Source organism: Hemiscyllium ocellatum, chromosome 3 (genome assembly GCF_020745735.1).
Source record: "Hemiscyllium ocellatum isolate sHemOce1 chromosome 3, sHemOce1.pat.X.cur, whole genome shotgun sequence".
Taxonomy (NCBI): domain Eukaryota; kingdom Metazoa; phylum Chordata; class Chondrichthyes; order Orectolobiformes; family Hemiscylliidae; genus Hemiscyllium; species Hemiscyllium ocellatum.
The window spans coordinates 68192085-68211309 of record NC_083403.1 but is presented as its reverse complement, the minus strand read 5'-3'; the positions used below and the strand labels follow the sequence as shown (position 1 = coordinate 68211309).

The window sequence follows — 19225 nt, the reverse complement described above, 5'->3', positions numbered from 1 at the left end:
GTAGACTCTATCATGGGTATTTTCCATGTTTTTGGTGCCATTTTCTGTTTGGCAAATAGTAAAGTTTGCAATTAAGACATCCACATGGTTCTTGGATTCACTGACTGCTGCAAAACTCCTGGAATATTGTTCAGATGACCCCATTAATGTGTTTTTGAGATACATTGCATATTTGATAGTGTTTCATTAAAACTTCAAAGCCTATGTTCCTCCCGCTGTGGCCCCCATGAACACCGTGTTGATTGGGGGTAGAGACGATACCATATTTGTCACCTCTCCAGGCTGTCTGTGTACATCAACTGCATCCTGAGAATTATATTGACTTGAGTTGTTGCTGTACATGCATTGGGAAGATGATGAAGAAATCACACTTTGCATGTGTGAAGCTGTGAAAATAAAAGATAAAGACTATAATTCAAGAGTAAACTATGGCACAAATGCTAGAAAGTAGTTCCTTCTCAAATGCAATTGTTTTTTTCCTTAAACTGCAAGAATCAGATTGAAAATGTTATGAATTTCTTTGAAAAGAAATTATGACACTTTTTTTCCTTAAATTTAAGCAACATTCTTGCTTAGTGTCATTATTTACAATATTGAATAATACCATTTTTATTACAGAAAATGACAATTACCAGTTGGAGAACATCAAACAAGTTTACTGGAAGTACAATAGATTGATTTTTGGTTTTCTTAATATTTCAACTATAAAGATTAATAGCTCTACATCTATTTGATCTTCAGAACTGTCACAAACCATAAAATATGGCACTTAAAGATTCATGAATATATCTTATTAATAACATTCAGCAACAGTAAATATTTATTTCTGTGCATCCTTTCATTTTTATTGGTGCAGAAAATCTGAACTAGGCTTGGGAATGAGTTTATAGTGGAATTTTTCAGAATGATAATTGGCAAGTGAGAGTGAGTCACCAAACCAAAAGAAAGGTATAATACAAATTATAAGGTTTTTGGTGTTAATAAAACATATCAATGATAATTAGAAACAACTGATAACTTGTTACAAGTTCATGAGTTGCATACAGGTTGTCTTCAACAAGAAACGACTTAACTAGCATTATTGCATCCATAAAATACAACCCTATACTGAGTTTTTTTTCCTGTGAAATTAATTGCATGGTATGCTCTCATTGTTTGGCTGTTAATTAAGGTAACTATAAAAGTAAATTATTTCGAGTCAATAGCTAAAATCACGTGTATCATAAACCATTCATAACACGAGGAAGGCAAAATGAAGAGGAACAGTTTCTAGGTTTACTGGGGCAGCTATCTTTTTATTTAGTGCATTTAACCAAGGAGAAGGGAAGAGGCCTCTGCTTCCTACTGCTATCTTGTAACTACTTCTGGAAAATGTATTTGTGGAGATGGGCCAGAACAAACCATTGTTGTGCTATAGTCGGATGATCTCTTTAAAATTCCTGTGTGGATTCATGGAAAATCATCATTTGGGCAACATACCAGAGGATTGTCATGACATGATAGCTAGCAAAAATTATTTGATATTTCCTCTCAAAAATTTTGTAAATGAATAATTTGAATACTCAAGTGTTCATGGACTATTACATAAATTATACTTAGTTGAGATTACAACGTAAAATAATTACACATGAGGAAAATTTTGTGTTTCCTTAAATTAATTTCAGTTAACATTCAACGACTAATGTTGTTCTTCAGTGAAGTCAGAGTTTAGGACTGTAATACATATCAAAATGTGGACTGTTCTTACCTATCCAAGGTCCCACAAATTAAATTATGCTAAAATAATATGATAATTAGGAAGATAATGAAATAGGACAGCAATGACAAACATATCAGAAGTAAAATGTATTTTTAAGATAACTAACAAAAATGAAAGAATGCAGATGCTGTAAATCAGAAACAAAAACAGAAATTGCTGGAAAAGTTCAGCAGGGCTGGCGGCATCTGTGAAGAAAATCAAAGTTAGCGTTTCGGGTCCATTTCGAGTTCTGAGGAAGGGTCACCAGACCCAAAATGTTCTCTGTTTCACCAATAACTCTGGCAATATAAACTCAATATTCATTTGTTTCGGAGAACTTCATATTACCTAATTTCACTTCAAGCATAACATTTTTTAACCATCTTTTCTTGGCAGAAAACACTTCTTAATCACTAGCTCTTTTTGGCTCATTGTGAATGGATTTTATGGGTAAAAGTAACAAATAATACCACAATTCAAGATATCCAATGTCAAAATGTGAGATAACTGCTGCATTATGTGGTTCAGAAAATGCCACGAAGTGCACTATGCCCATCAATGTTGTTTGCAATTAACTAGTGGTCTTTAAATGGAAAATAGCTGAAAGAACTGCAGATATTGGAAATCAAAAACAAAATCAGAAGTTTCTGGAAAAGCTCAGTAGGTCTGACAGCATCTGTGAAGAGACAATAGAGTTAACATTTCAGGTCCAGTGACTCTTTCTCAGTTCTAGGTTTTTGTTTCTGATTTACAGCATTTGTTTTTTTTTCTCATTGGCTCATTATGGAGTTTTGCAAGAATGCCTAGCCATATGGTAATGTTAATGTGAAACAGCATTAACGCAATGTGAATGCAGGGTATTAATTTTAGATCCACATTAATGCAAATTGATGCTGTCTTGAATGACATTAAGTGAAGACTTCCTGTACTTACAAATACAAGTAAGTGAAGATGGAGTGCTTATTTCCACCACAATATGTTAATTCAATGTCATCATGGTTAGGCAGCTCTTCCTTAAGGCTTTTCTATGATTGGTTAATGCTTTGCAATCACAAAGCTAAAAATTAAAGTATCTTTGTAATGAACACCCATCTCTCAGTGGAAGTTTGAGGCCAATCCACAGTCAACAAACTGATTTGAAAAATCTTGACTTTCTGACAGCTGTAACAAGAAAAAAATCAGGATCTGGGTTTGTTTCTTCCTTGAGCTATACCCCTACCTGCATATTATTGAAAACTGCCGGTTGTTTTGGATATAACAAAAATAGAAATTGCTGGAAAAGCTCAGCAGGTCTGGCAGCATCTGTGGAGAGAAAGCAGGGTTAACGTTTTTGGTCCAGTGACCCTTCTGAATTGGAAAATTCTGGAATACTTTGGAATAGTTCGGAAGAAAGATCATTAGACTCAAAATGTTAACTCTGCTTTCTCTGCACAGATGCTGTCAGACCTGCTGAGATTTTCTTGCAATTTCTGTTTTTGTTTCAGATTTCCAGCATCCACAGTTCTTTGTGTTCTTTTGGATGTATATTGTTTGCAGATAAATAGCTGTACAAACAGGAGAAAACATTGTAACTTTTGCCAGTGAAGGTAAGTGGAGGTAATGATTAATGTTGTCTTTTGTCTATTTAGTAATTAAATTGTGATTTAATAGATTTATTTTTGACCAAAATGAGAGAATCAAGAGAATAGCATTTGGGTTTATTTATTTCCTAAAGTGAAAACAACAATGTTAAAAATGGCAATTAAAAATAACTGCCTTCACAGTTAGGATAAACACAATCCATCAGCTAACAACCAAATTTTGTTCATGAAGTTCAATAAAATGATGAAATGGAGGGACCAGTAACACAAAGTGATAGTGCCTTAGATATCCACTTGCCATAATACTGAGCATGGAAGCTTGAGGCCATCAATTTTCCTAATGAGGTCAAAATAACATAACTCATTCATCTCAATTAGTGCACGGCTCATTACGGTGATATCAAATGTCAAAACTACAAAGCTTTTCCTGATACTATTGAAGTACTATGCCTACACTACACTCATGCTGTGTCCATTTCGAATTGGTGTTTAGCAGAATTACCTAGTAACCAATTAAAATAGTTGTCCTGGATTTCCTTTGGCATCTGCAACCGCTCTGTCCATCAAATTGCTTCCCCCCACCCTCCCATTTTATTCAACCTTTGCCCAATTTTCTTTTACCACATTTCACTGCTTTTTTGTTCGCTCTCCTTCTGCTTCACTACCACTATCCCATAACAACAACTGATAAGACTATTATTTGCAGGATGAATCAATTTCATCTAATTAAAAAAGGTGAAGTAATCAAGCTTTCTCTTTTATTGTTCTTCTTCAAAATATAATAGATCTCATTTTGTTTGACATTAAACATTGATAAATATCTTTATCTTTACATTGATTGTATCTGAATTATAAAATGCCAACTTAATTTCCTGAAACATATTTATTGATTTATAGTCTGTTTTAGAATCTTGTACATTTGAGTGCAAAATCAGACAAACATTTGACTTAAAAGCTTAGCATAGTTAGTATGTTAGCTCACTCAGTTAAATAAGCACCATCTTTACAGCACTATTAATATTTTGTAAGGAAGGTGGGAATTCTCATATTTTATGGAATGAGGTAGTGGAATATGTCTCAAAGAGGATCTATGAGCATCAAACCAAATCTACCTGTGCCGGTTTTCCACCAGCCTGCCATTCTGGAACTTGGCTAGGGACAGTCCAGAGAATCACAGCAGATATGCCACTAAACAACTCCAGAAATGCTGATGTTTAGAGACAGAAGTGATAAATAACACCTTGATCTATATTTGGGTTCCCACCAGTCTTAAATCTCCAGCTTTGATCACTGCAATTTAGCCAGGTAAACTGAAAACATCAAAAATTGTGATGACTGTGTTTCACTTTGAAGTCTGGTTATGTAATTTAGGAAGATTTTGATCTTTATTGAGAAACCTCTATCTTCTAGTAGTAACATGTCACTAATCTCTTGCTATAAATTCTGTGTCTTATGATCCTCTTCCAAAGCCACCTGATAAAAGAGCAGTGCTGCAAAAGCTAGTGCTTTCAAATAAACCTGTTGGACTAAAACCTGGTGTTGTGTGATTTTAACTTTGTCCACCCCAGCCCAAAACCAGCACTTCCACAAGTTATCTTCTAGTAGCAATCGGTCTAAGTTTTATTGTTCTACAAGTTTAACAGCTGACTGTGGTTTTACTTTGTATCGATGAGAGTCATAGAATTATAGGAACAGACCCTTCAGTGTAACTCGTCCATGCTGACCAGATATTCCTGAAGAAGGGCTTATGCCTGATACATCGATTCTCCTACTCCTCGGATGCTGCCTGGTCTGCTATGCTTTTCCAGCACCACACTCTGGTCTTCAGCATCTGCAGTCTTCACTTTCTCCCAGATATTCCATTTGCCAGCATTTGGCCCATATCCCTATAAACTCTTCGTATTCATATACCATCCAGATGTTTTTTAAAAAGTATTGTAATTGTACCAGCATCTACACTTTCTCTGGCAGCTTTTAGCATACTTCCAACAATTTCTGCATGAAGAAGTTGCCCCTCATGTCCCGTTTAAATCTTTCTACTCTCACCTTAAACTTATGCCCCTAGTTTTGGACTCCTCTACCCTGGGAAAAAGAGAAGGGAAAAATTTTACCAAATCTTTGAAGTGGCTGGCTAAATGGAGCAGGAAGGCATTGGAAGGTGCTAGTTTTCCAGCAGTGAAGGGAGCAGTTCCAATTCCTGCTTGGAGGACAATTGTGCCACTGAAGCTCCTCCTGCCTCCACATGCATTAAGCCCACATTTACAGAACCCATTGCTTCATGGTAAGACTGTCAGGATTCTCAGGTCATATAGTCTTTGAGGAATGCTTTCAGAAATGTTAACCTAGTGATTCAAAGAGGAGATTTTGTGTTACTTTTTTCTGGTGTGCTGACTCAGGCAAGTGTCCAATAAGTACTCACAGTGGAATAATCACTTACTGCCACAAGAGATCAGGTGACCCTGCCTAACGGGCAAGTTGTGGAAAGACATTAACATTTTGGACACTTTTGGCCAAGAGAGAAGCCCTTCGACAGCAATGGCTGGCACTCATGGCCCTGTCTCACCAGGCACCTCACCCATCTCACTAAGGATCTGCATACCTAGCCTTGACATCTCCACTCCCATTTATACTGACTTCGATGGCACACAGTCATTCGCTAGAGGCTGCCTCAGTAATGGTCACCACTTGTAATAGTGCTGTTCAGCTGCTAGCCTCTGGCATGTTACTCTTGATGGAAGTGGCTGTTCCTAGCAAAATCTGGCCCACCCACCCACCACATGTTGAAGCAGTTTTATCACAAGATTTCAGACCCAACAGCAGGACTTCTGTTGCCTCTGCGATATTCTGACTGCTATTGGAAATTAAATGTGACACTGCTAGAGCACTAGGTCTCAGATATATGAACCAGGATAATTTGAGTAACATTGTCAGTTCACAAGTGAAGTGTATGATGATGTTCAGCCATCTGATGCCAATCACCTGGGTAAAGGACATCTATCGTATGTTGTTCACCATTCAAACACACGAATGACATTAACTTCACCAGTGGAGACTTGATTATGCTGCTGACCCTAACAAAAATTAACGCTTAGATAGTTTGGGGAATGTGCTCAGAGGTTTTAACCTGGTGATTCAAAAAGAAGGTTTCATGTATTACGTTTTGTGGGGTGCCTAGTCGGCAAGTGTCCAATAAGTACTCACAGTGGAATAAGCACTTGCTGCACAATTTAGATCGTGTGACCTTGCCCTGGCACAAGATATTATAACAGGATCTTAAAGGAAGTTAATCAGAGTTTGCACCATTGCACATCTGCAGGCAGTGTGTTTGTTATATTGATGCTCATTAACGTAGGCTAGACATAACCACCTTTATCCATATGGCGAATGGCAGATTGATTAGGAAGAGTGAGCATAGTTTTCTAAAGGGGAAGTCATGCTTAAATTGCTGGAGTTAATTGAAGAGGCAATAGAAAGACTTGATGACAGTAATGCTATTGATGTGATGTACTTGGACTTCAGAAAAGCATTTGATACAGTGCCATGCAATAGTCTTGTGAAGAAAGTTGTAGGTCATGGTATAAAGAGCCAGTAGCAATATGGAAACAAAAAAAAATTGGTTGAGTGACAGGAAACAGAGTAATGGTCAATGGATATAATGGACTCAGTAGTGAGAGCCTTTTTTTTTAATGATCTGGAAATTGGTGTGCAGAGGACAATTTAAGGTTTGTAGTAAGCTTGGAAGAAGTAAACTATGAGAAGGACAGTATGAAACTGCAAAAGGGCATTGATAAGTTGGTGGAGTGGGCTGTGGATAGGGGACAGATGAGGTTCAATGCAAAGAAATGTGAGGTGATGTATGTTGGTCAAAAGAATATTGAAAGGCAATATAAAACAGAAAGCACAATTCTAAAGGGGGTGCAGGAGCAGAGGGACCCATATGCACAGATCATTGAACATGGCAGAACAAGTGGAAAGAACATGCAAGAAAGCAAACAATGTCCTCAGCTTTATTAACAGAGGCACAGAGTACAAGAGCAGGGAGAAATGTTCAACTTGAAAAATATACTTGTTAGATTCTTAATTGTGTTATTATGCACAATTATGAGCGCCACATTACAGGAAAAATGTTTCTAGGAATGAGAAAGCTTAGATATATGGATAGGTTGAAGAAGTTGGGACTGCTCCCCTGAAGAGAAGAAGTCTGGATAGGGTAGATGGATAGAATTTGTTCCTGCTCATAAAGTAATAAAGAATGAGAGGATTTCAATTTAAAGTGATGTGTAAACAAAACAAAGGCTTTGTGAAAAAAATACTTCTTTGCACAGGCAGTAGTTAAGGTCTAGAAAACCTGGAAATGTAGTGGAGGTGGCTTCAACTGATGAAGTCAAGTGGGCATTGAATGTTTATTCAGATTAAAATGGTGTGTAGGAACGTGGTGAAAAGGCAGGAGATTGGCACCAGTTACCAGAATCAGTTCAGACAGGATGAGCCAAATTACCTCTTTCTGTGCTGTGACAATTCTGCAATTCTGAAGGAATTCATATGAATCAAAGATAAAGTGGGTCTGGGAAAAGTTGCCCAGTTTAGCTAAGTAGCCTGACCCTCTGAAGAAAAGTATATATTTTAACAAATCACCTGACACAAAGGATTGGAGTGGAGGTCAGAGATTTCAATACATATCTCCTGTGCTCACTGATTTTCCAGTGAGATCAGCCCAGAGTGCTCTGATGTGTTCAATCTTGTTGTAACAATTAGTTTTGCAATCCATATTGATTGGGTCAATACGTAGACATAGATAATTATACATGATCACCATGAACTAAAACATGGAAATAGTTTAAGGTGTAATCCTTATTTCATCAACTCACCCACAGGAGCTCGACAAACTAATGATGAAGAATCTGCGTAGTATGATCCTGCCTGTTTTCTTCCATTGTCATCCAGAATGTTGAGCGGATCATGGATGTCATTGTAACCAGCTACCGATCGAAGGCTGCTTACACTACTAATAACAGATACATGTTGGTCAATCATGGGCCCCAATCTGTGGGATTCTGGGTAGTTGTTGTGACTATAGTAACCTGCAAATGCAAAAGAAAACACATTGAATAAAACTTGACCCTATGGACTTGATTTTCAATTCTGGGTTTTAAATCAAGTGCCCAGATAATTTCTGGGCCCAACAGTGCACTTTGCTTATAAGAATATATGAAATAGAAGTAGGAATAGACTAGTTATTCCTTCAAGTCTCCTCTGATATTAAATAAGATCATGACTGATTTAATTTTAGCCTTAACTCCACTCTCCTTTCTTCCCAAATAACAATCAGCTTCCTTGCAGTTCAAACATCTAAGTTAATCTTTGATCCAGCCTCTACTGCTTTCGAGAAGAAAAGATTCCAAAGAGTAACAACTCTCAGAGAGTAAAATTTTCATCTCCATTTTAAGTGGAAGACCCTCGATTATCCAAATCTCAATTATCTGAAGATCGGATTATCAGAACAAGGTTTCAAGGTCCTGCACCAAAGAGGTAAGTATACTGTATTCGGATTACAAAGAAACACAAGCAGTTCAAGCATCAGCGACTGGATTTTTTTTAGGTAAGGGTTGTTACACAGCCCTTTGCAAAAGTAAATGTTTTATAGTGTTCCAGTCACTTTACTTGGCCGTTCATTTATAAAAAAAGGCCAAGAACATAAACGCATGCGCGAGGTGGGGCTTCTGACTTTCTGTCACGAGACTGAGTTCCCGGAAACTGATGCTGGAAATAGTCTTGCGTCTATAGAAACTATTCAGGACCATGTTTACTGTAGGGATTTCATGGTACGGATTTAGTTTTTCTCATTTTAACCTGTAATTTGCAGACTGCAAACATTAGTTTGTTTAAATGGCAGACTCATTACAATTATAGATTTGAGACAAATTGTCCAGTAGAGCACAGTGTTAGATTAGTATGGCTTCCTCTGTTCAAACTAAAATCGATTATCCAAATAGTTAATTATCTGAACGAAATAGTGCCCGCCCATCTCGTTCGAATAATTGAGGTTTCTCTGTATGTTAAAATTGTACCCTACTATATAATATATACCCTGCTGAGCTCTGTAGGGAAGTGAGAGATACCCAAGTGGAGAAGAGGAATCAGAGGCAGATAGCAGCCATTTTGGGACCTGACACTGCTTGACCAACTAAAGAGTAGACAGGAATTCAGAGGGACCTCCCCATTACAGAATTTGCCAAACAATACTACTTTCCATCTATGGCTGCAAAACTCTTGATGGCAAAAAAAAAAGTTTCTACTCTTCAATAAAATTGCAACTCTCCACTTTAAACAGATAGTTGCGCATCAACTGACATTACATTATTTGGATTTCAACATGTCCAGCTAGTTGGAAGGGGAGGGGGGAAGGAGGGGTGGTGAGCAAGACGTGGAAATGTGAACATGAAGATAAGAATTTTAAATGTGAAGTCAGCAAAATGTGGATGACAGGGTGACCAAGACTTGTTGCATGATAGGATATGGATCAGTTTTTATTTTATACCCTCCCCCTATTCACAGTAACTATAGCAGAAGATTTGCATGCTCATTTGCTTTGTTTTAATACAGTACATAGTTGAATCTCTGGAAGATAAAAGAACACATGAGTCAAATAACAAATTGACTGGCTGCCCCTGCCTCATCGATAAGCTCCTCAAGGAAACTAATGAACTACTAACTGGAAACAAGATCCTCTGTTCCCTTTGAAGACTGTGTTGTGTTCTGGAAACATCAGGATGCAGTGATAGCTTCCAGAAACAAATTTTCGATGTATGTCTAGACCCCTGTTTTCCCATAACTTTTGAAAATTCAGGCCAAGAGTCCACAATAAATTGGCTGCAGCTTGGGCACTAGGTGAGTGAGGTGAAAATCTGTGCTATATTCAGTGATGCTAAATCTTGGTCATCTTTCAGGGATCAATATTTCTGCCTTTCTTCCACCTGTTTCTTTCAGTATTGTTAACATAATATCATTGATCAAATTTGCCACGATTCATGGTTGAGTTGCTCTTAGGCAATTCAAGCCTGTTTGATTTCCTCTTAATTCCACCCTTGGGTGTCTGGCTGTGTGGAGTTTGCACATTCTCCCCACGTCTGCATGAGTTCCTTCAGGTGCTCCAGTTTCATTGCATAGTCCAAAGATGTGCAGGTTAGGTGGACTGGCCATGATAAATTGCCCATATTGTCAAGGGATCTGCTGGCTTGGTGGATTAGTCATGAAAAAGGCAGGGTTACCAGGATAGGGTAGGGGGATGGATCTGGGTGAAATGCTCTTCAGAGGGTCAGTGTAGACTCAATGGGCCAAATGACCTGTTCTCACACAGTGGGGATTCTGAGATTCTGTGAATAAAACATCAGGCCACCTATTATTCAGTAGGCAAGCTTGAGCAACCAATTTCTGGTACCAGTCAGGGAACTGTTTTTGAACCTACTGCTGTCATACCAAGCTCCTAGGGCTATGAAAAAGATCTGCAGCCAGAATTGTCCTTCCTTATCAATAGTGCAACAAATGAGTGCTGCAAAAGATGCTGCCTCTGTTCCTGCATTAAGTAGCAGCTCAGGGAATGAGATTGCAACAGTGAACATTTAAGAGTCTAGGTCCGGATAATTAGCTCAGTCCCTGACTGACAGGTGAGATATTTTTGACTGACAGTTTGTTCTACTTATGAAGGGGACAGAGGAGGATCTGCCCAGACTGGGACAAATGCCCTTCTCCCCACCTCTTCCGATCACTAAATGCCAATAACCAGAATCAGAATCTCCAGCTGACTGAATGGATGGTTACCTTGGATGTTCCTGTTAAGGGCATGGGTATCCAAATTGGTATTCTACTTCCAGTGTTTCCCACAAGGGGCATGAAATCTTCTCCATTTGACCAGGTTGGCTTTTAAAAATGTACAGATCAATTAATGGATTGATCTAGTTCCCTGTTGCCTCTGCACTTGGACCAGAATCAGCAAACTTACTAGCAGTAATATGTTCCTTCCCTGTTGGCATTTTGGATGTACCTACATCAAATGGATTGCTGCATTTCTAAGAAGGCAGCTGACTACCACATTCTCAAGGTCAACTAGGGATGCACTATAAATGCGAGCCTAGCCAATGTCACATATATCTCAAAATGAAAGAAAAGCTAGGTTCACAATTAAAAATTAGAGAAATTTATCATTTCACTCCAAAAAGTATGTAATTCCACTTGTTAAGAAGATTGACAGAGAGAAACCAGGGAATTGCAGACGAATTAGCCTAACATCTGGGTGAGCAAGATGTTGGCATCTATAATCAAGGATAGGGTAACTGATTACTTCAAAAAAATTCAGTTAAATCAGGGAGAGTCAGCATGGATTCATGAAGGGTAGGTCATGCCTGGCAAACATCAGTTTTCTGAAGAGCTGACAAAGGTGTTGGACAGCTTTTGATAAAGTCCCACATAAGAGACTTCTAGCTAAGGTGGAAGCCCACAGAATTGAAGGCAAATTACTGACACAGATAGATGGATTTTAAAATATGTTTGAGGTTATCCATTTCGGACAGAAAAAGTGTAAATCATGGTTTTTTCTGGAAGACAGAATGTTAAAAGGAATTAATGTTCAGCACGATTTGAGATTCAGGTGCATAGCTCTTTAAAATTCCATGAACAGGTGCAGAAAATAGACAAAAATCGAATCTTGGCCTTCATCACTAAACTGCTGGAGTGTAGGGATGCAGATGCTATGCTGCCATTATACAAAACCCTAACTAGACCCACGTAGAAAACTGTGAGCAGATCTGGGCACCACTCCTTAGGAAGAATGTCTAGGCCCAGGAGGGAATTCAATACCGATTGATTACCTGGATTTCAAGGGTTGAGTTATGAGGAGAGATTAGACAAATTAGGCCTTTATTCTCTAGAGTTTATAAGGTCTTCAGGATATTAACAGTGAAACACAGGGTAGATAAAGATAATTAATTTCTACTGGTTGAAGATTCTAGAACTAGGCAGCAGAGTTTAAGAATTAGACTACTCAGTAGCCAGGCTACTCAGGAGAGATGTTATCAAGCATTTCTACATGCAAAGAGTAGTGGAGGTTTGGAACTTTCTTTCTCAAATAGTGGTCAATGCTAATTCAATTGTTAAATTTAAATCTGAAATACACAATTTTTATTGAGCAAGGGTATCAAGGAATATGATTTTAAGGCAGGCATATGGAGTTAGGTCAGAGATCAGCCATAATTTTATTGAATGGCAGTGTAGACTTGAGGACACAATGGCTTACTTCTGTTCCTGTGTTACTACTTAAATAACCATTTTCTCTGCTCTTGGAGTATTTACAAAATTTGGGACTGTAACAAATTTAAAACTAGGAGAGGAAATGTTACAAATTGCTCCCTATGTTCCCACCTACTCTCCACAGTATCTCAAAAACTTTTGGAATACTGTGTTCAATTCTGGTCTCCCTCCTATAGGAAAGATGTTGTTAAAATTTAGAGGGTTCAGAAAATATTTACAAGGATGTTGCCAGGGTTAGAGGGTTTGACATCGAGGGAGAGGCTGGGGCTGTTTTCCCTGGAGTGTCGGAAGCTGAAGAGTGACTTTATAGAGGTTTATAAAAACATGAGTGGCATGGATAGGATGAATAGTCAAGGTGTTTTACCCAGGGTAGGAGAATCCAAAAGTAGACAATATAAGTTTAAGGTGAGAGGGGAAAGATTTATGAGGGACCTAAGGAGCAACTTTTTCGCACAGAGGGTAGTGCGTGTATGGAATGAACTGCCAGAGGAAGTGATGGAGACTGCTACAATTGCAACATTGGATGGGTATATGAATCAGAAGGATTTAGAGGGATATGAGCCAAATGATGGCAAATGGGACTAGATTAATTTAGGATCAGTGTCTGTTTCCGTGCTGTACATTTCTATGACTCTATGACCAAAATGTGAAATATAAATCTAAACCTTTAGTTTTTGATGCCTTAATTCTTTGTAAAAAGATTGAAAATGGTGAATGCCCAGCAATTTGTGCTCCACAGTTGTTAATTTTTCCATTTGGGTATCTGAGCTCAAATCTATTTTTACAAGCATTCCCAATCAAAGGTTCCCATTGAAAGAAGGAATCTAGCTGTATCCCCAGTGGATGCCATTGATTTAACAGTTAGTAGTTACCATTGGAGCCAGTGGAAGGAAATGATGCTCCTTGACATGCAACTGAATTTCCCAAAAAGTTAAAAGTGCCTCCATTCAGCAACTGCATGTTGTGTGCTTCCTGCGGATTTGAAGATGACCCAAAATTAGATGGAGCTCTGGGGTTATAGGGTGACACAGCGCAGCTACTGTTGAAGTAGTCCCTTGAAACTGCTTGCTCATTGAAAGAGGTGAAACGACTGGGATCCGCTCTATGGTGATACACTGCAGGAGAAGCATGTGTCTGATTCCTGAACATGGCTTGATAATTCGAGCTAGTGCCATAGTAGGCTTGATCAGGCTGGGGCAACGTCTGGTAGAGGGAGTCTGGGTATGGGTGACAGTGCGTGTGGACAGGTAATGCAGAGCTGCCATTCTGAGACCTAATAGCCATCGGTCCTTGGTTGATTACACTTCCTCTGTTGCCCAGAGTTGGAGATAGAGGTGGAGTGATCACATGACTGTTACTGTGAGAAAGCTCCATAGAATCTGCAAATGAAAGGACAAAAATATTATTTATACCAAATGTACGTTTTGTGATCCAGCACAGCAGACTGTGTATGCGCGCCTAAAGTATTTGACCTTTGAATTTTTCTTTGCCTGACACAACTGGTGCAACCTCGGGGTAATACCTGTTGCTGATAGATTTTCATGCTCATTGTATTTTTTTTCTCATTAGCCAAGCATAAAAAACATTCAGTGGGATGCTAACATTTTAAAAAATGCACATCTCTTCAGTAAACATTCTATTGTGCCAAGTAGGATGCAATAATCCTAGAATCATTTTTTTAAAAATTGAATACTACAAAATTGCACATTTGAAATTGCTTTGAAATGATTAATTAAAATTGCCAATGGCTTTTCTCAAAAGGAATTATTTTTATGATTCGGTTTTCCATAAGTCTAAAGTATGAATTTGCTGGCTGATTGAAAATGTATTATTTTTGTCAGTTATTTGATTCCTGTGGCCAATTCTGCTGTGAAACATTTCAAATAACTGAAAAATTTTAATTTATTTTGGAAAGAATTTTGCCACAGTCATAAAGCAGATGAAAGACATTCTCATTGTGGGGTTGGTCTAACAACCGTGACCCTCAGACCAAATTGAATGCTGATATTTTCTCAGATTAAACGACATAGTATTGATGAAACATCAACTCCTTTGTACCTGAGCAGAAGTGTATAAGAGTGATGTGCATATTCCTGCACTTTACCTGAGTCTAGTATCATTTGCTTTAATACACATCGTTTTTTTTCCCTTGTGATTTGTCATACTTACATTTAGTACCTTTCTGTCTTCTCCAGACCTACTCTATCCTTTAGGCACAATGAAACATGCTATTGATTGGAATATGCATTAGCTTGCCACTCTAAATGAAATTAGAGAAAATCTTATCACTCAAAAATGTTAAGAATTTCTATTTCTTTCATTTGACATTGAGTTGCACCTTTGAAAAGGCTATTTTTCTATTCTTTTCAGAACTTATTAATTAACACAATGATAAATAGATCAATGTTAGAAATACAGAGTTACATGGAGTCAATATGAAGAATCAATGTAAAGAAAAAAAGAAAACATGTAGTTTAAATATCTTATAGAACATTCCGTCCTGTGGACAGCTAGGATGGGAATTAAAGTGATTTTAATTAAATACAATAAAAGCAAAACACTGCAGATGCTGGAGATCTGAACTGAAAAAAAAAGCAGGAGAAACTCAGGAGTTCTGGCACAATCTGTTGAGAGAAAACATCACATTTTGATTCCAAAATTATGCATATTGGACTCAAAATGTTAACCCTTTTTCTTCCCACAGATACTGCCAGGCATACTGAATTTCTCCAGCACTTTTTATTTTGTTTTAAATGCTGGTTCCACTGCACTCTTAAACAGAAGAAATGTTTTGCAATCACAAAATTATTTTTGCAAGTGCTAAACCGAGAACCTAATTCACAGGGTATCAAATAGCTACAGTGTCAGTTACCTGAAGCACAGCTTCATGTTGTCACAAGAACTGATAACTGGTGATGACTGTGAAAATAATTGTTTTTGATCCTGAGAAAAAATTTGTAAGTGAGAATAAGAAATTCATTCTAAGATTATAAATATAATTCTGAGTATAGTTTGTATCATTTCTGTCAAAATAAATTTCCCACTGTTATGTGTACAGTCTGGCAATTTCTACTTCATATGGTAAAATAATGGCTAAAGTACAGTTTTAGTCAATGGCTAATAATTTTATTATATTTAATATATTTGTCAATCCTAACACCCTAAAGAATTGCTATTGACTTGCTGTTTTTTGAGATCCAACTAACAGCTTGGTTGCTTGAGGCTCAAATTCCTGTGACCAACTTGCTTTTCCAGTCACTGATTTGTGTTCACCAATGACATTACAGTACTAGCATATGCAGCCACAGTCAATGTTGCAGTACTCTTCATCCCACATCTGCCCTGTTTCCCAATTCTTTACTCCCCTTTCCAAGAGCTAATTACCTGCATACTCAATAGTTTATATGTTCTCTGCTTTAAGCATTTGTTCTGGAACTATAGCCCTTACGTAAAATAAAATTCTGCTGTCCTCCACTTTAACTTTGTTATGCTTGATTTTATGTCAATGACACTTTGAGACTATCACCTGATGAAGGAGCTTCGCTCCGAAAGCTAGTGTGCTCCCAATTAAACCTGTTGGACTATAACCTGGTGTTGTGTGATTTTTAACTTTGTACACCCCAGTCCAACACTGGCACCTCCAAATCATGACACTTTTTCGAGGCCACTTAAACTCTTAAATTAACTAACATATCAAATGCTTCCTTTTTAATGTTCCTTATCCTGTTTTTAACCAACTCAAGATTTTCAGAAGCAATTTACAAGAATGGCTCCCTAAAAGAGAAATTTCAATTTTGGGGATCTACTGAAGAAATTGGAACTCTTCTGCTTGGGAAGAATCAGGCTGAGAGGAGATTTCATCGAGATTTTCAAAATCATGAACAGGTTGGATAAAGTAGATGGTCAGAAACTGTTCTTCATTGTAAAAGGAAGAATAAAGACAGGTTTAGAGGGATGTATGAAAGAAGCAAGGGTATTGAGAGAAAATAGTTTTACTCAGCAAGTAGTTAGGGCATGGAAATGCACTGCTTGGCAATGTGGAGGAGGCAGGTTCAACTGAGGCATTCAAAACTGGATGAAGATTTGGATGAAAATAGTGGCAAGTGTATGGGGGAAAGTCAGGAGATTAGCACTAGGTTATAGAACCAGTGCATGCATGATGAGCCAAATGGCCTCTTTCTGCACAACAACAATCTTATGACCTTCCCCAAAAAGTCAATAACTCCCTTTTCACTGCATAATCTAACTCCCAGCATATTTGCAGGTGTACCATATGGACCTCGGGTTGCCAACTGTGGTTAAGTGGATTCCTGGTGATTTAATCACATGACATACTCTATGTTCCACCCAGTAGTCAATCAAGACATCACTTGTTGTGTTGCACAGCCTTCCTACTTTTTTCCCAAAGGAAGAATATTCACTATCCAGTTGGAAATACTTAGGTACCAGCCTTATTTTGCCATTTTCCATATATTTACATTGGATAAGGCGAAACATTCAAAGAAAATGACAAAAAAAAAATTGCACGGCTGAATTTTACCAAACGCTAAGTGTCATTTTCACAGTGTTTGATGTTTCTCTCCATGAACTCCAGTGAGTTATCTGACACATTATTCTACACTGCTCACCTGAACATGTATGCACCATGCCCCTGTGGTGCTGTTCTCATTTTATGGTGTGCTCCCCAGTGATAGAATTACTTACCACTGCCAGGAATGTCGAGGATTCAAGCCACGCCACTAAATTTAAAGACCAGCCAAGCATCATTCAAACCCTGACAGAATAGGCCTCACACAGTACACAGGAGCTTTTTTTCCTGCGTGAAAGCACTAAGTAGTACAATGATGCCTCAATAGAAATAGAATCTCACAACTGTTTTGCCTATTTATCACCTGTCTGATCAACTGTCATAGTAATTATACTATAAGAATTAAACTGCAGAGGCAACCCGCCCTTACCATCATATCATGTTAGAAGCCTGTCTAAATGGAATGCTACTCTTGCCCTAACACCCAGCAGAGCATAGCAGTCAGTCATTGTTCAATGGGAATATTACATGTTGATGAGCCTTCAACTGATTGATAACATTAAATTGTCATTGGACAACAGGCAAAGGGAAGAAAAAACAAAAATAAAAAAGTATCTCCAGTTATTTCTGAGAATAAACAGAGGCCATATATCCACAAAGCAACAGTAACATCACCTGACTTACATCTTTTGGAACTTGGTGTCAATAAGTCCAACAATGTGCGTACACACACATGGACAAATACACTCCCTCATTTGGGGGGTTGCACAGCAACAGCTAGCCTTGTAATGCATTCAGCCCTTGAAATGAAGCAGGAAAATGAGCATTCTCAAGGATGGGAACATCATGGTGAATCCCAGGGCACACACTGCTAAGATATGCTACTAATGATCACAGATGACTTGCACATTGACTGAATAGAGTCCATTTCACTTGAAGTCTGCTGCATTACAATGTGGCATTCTCAATGCAACCTTAATACAGTCTGTAGAGCCCTGCACCTGGGGGAAGCCAGTTATGTTGCCAAAGTCTACTGCCTGAGCTGCAGTACCGACCTCGTCATGGGGAAGAGGAATGTGGCATTGAGATCTTGTACAAATGGCTTTGATAACAGCCTTGATACATATATGGGCTGAAGATTGAGAGAGCCCACAAAGGTAAATAGTGGATCTTTTGAAGAAGCCAAATTAATGGCCAATAGAAGAGGATGGCTACCCATCGCTGCCCTCTCTTCCATCCTAGTTCACAAGTACTGCTCCAGCAGATGATGCCACTCTCTGACAAGGTCCCAGTCTGCAGTGGCACTTGTCTGGAGGAAATGGCATTGAGGACAACAGCCTATGGGCCTCCCGTACCTCCTCATCATCCCGAGTGGGGCTTCAGCTGCAGCATCTCCACGTGCAGAATGTGCAGCAGTTGCAGGAAGTTGTTTTTCGTCCTAGGCTTATTGGCGCATTTGTTCCACGTCGATTTCTCTGCATCTTCAATACACCATGGTGGCAATGCTGACAGTCCCTGCTATCGCTGGCTCCATTGGTTATACTTTCGATGAAGTGGGACATGGAGGACCGTACAAGGTGGGCCAGGGAATGACTGTTCATGGACTTTTGACAAAACGACCTAATTTTGGTGTATTAAGCTCAAACCAAGTTGTACAAATACAAGTGTGGTAGTTTAAAATTAGAATTAGGTTTCTTGTCATATGTAATCAAATCAGGCGTACATGAGGACAGTGAAAATTTGCCATTTCCAGCAACACCTTAGGTACAAAGATATCTAGGTACAAAATCTGAGTTTTAAATTAGAAAAACAAAGAAATAAAATCTTTCTAAAGCAGGGAGACATACTGGACTTCATCTCAAAGTCTGGAGTCCCCTTTGGCCTTCCACAAGGCTGGTTCCTGCTGGGATACCTCAAGGCTGGGAGTGCCTGACTGCTGACACCATCGCCTGGAGTCACCCCGCCGCTCCCCCCTACCCCCCCCCCCCCCCCCCCCCACCCCCAACCACCACCACCCTCTTACCCGCCCAGGAATACCACAACAAGGAGTTCCTGGTTTTGCTGCCAAGCTATGCC

The 19225-nt window shown here is 38.7% G+C and overlaps 1 protein-coding gene across 1 annotated transcript in view; it reads right to left on the bottom strand.

The window, feature by feature from the left end:
* Positions 1–201: 201 nt before the first annotated feature.
* The window catches only part of rfx6 (regulatory factor X, 6), an 83527-nt gene continuing 64503 nt past the window's right edge, over positions 202–19225 (bottom strand). Inside the window, exons 17-19 of the mRNA XM_060854823.1 lie at positions 13494–14000; positions 8187–8399; positions 202–386 (exon numbers count right to left, since the gene is read on the bottom strand). Of these exons, the coding sequence (XP_060710806.1) occupies positions 202–386; positions 8187–8399; positions 13494–14000 (905 nt within the window). The remainder of the gene's footprint in view (positions 387–8186; positions 8400–13493; positions 14001–19225) is intronic.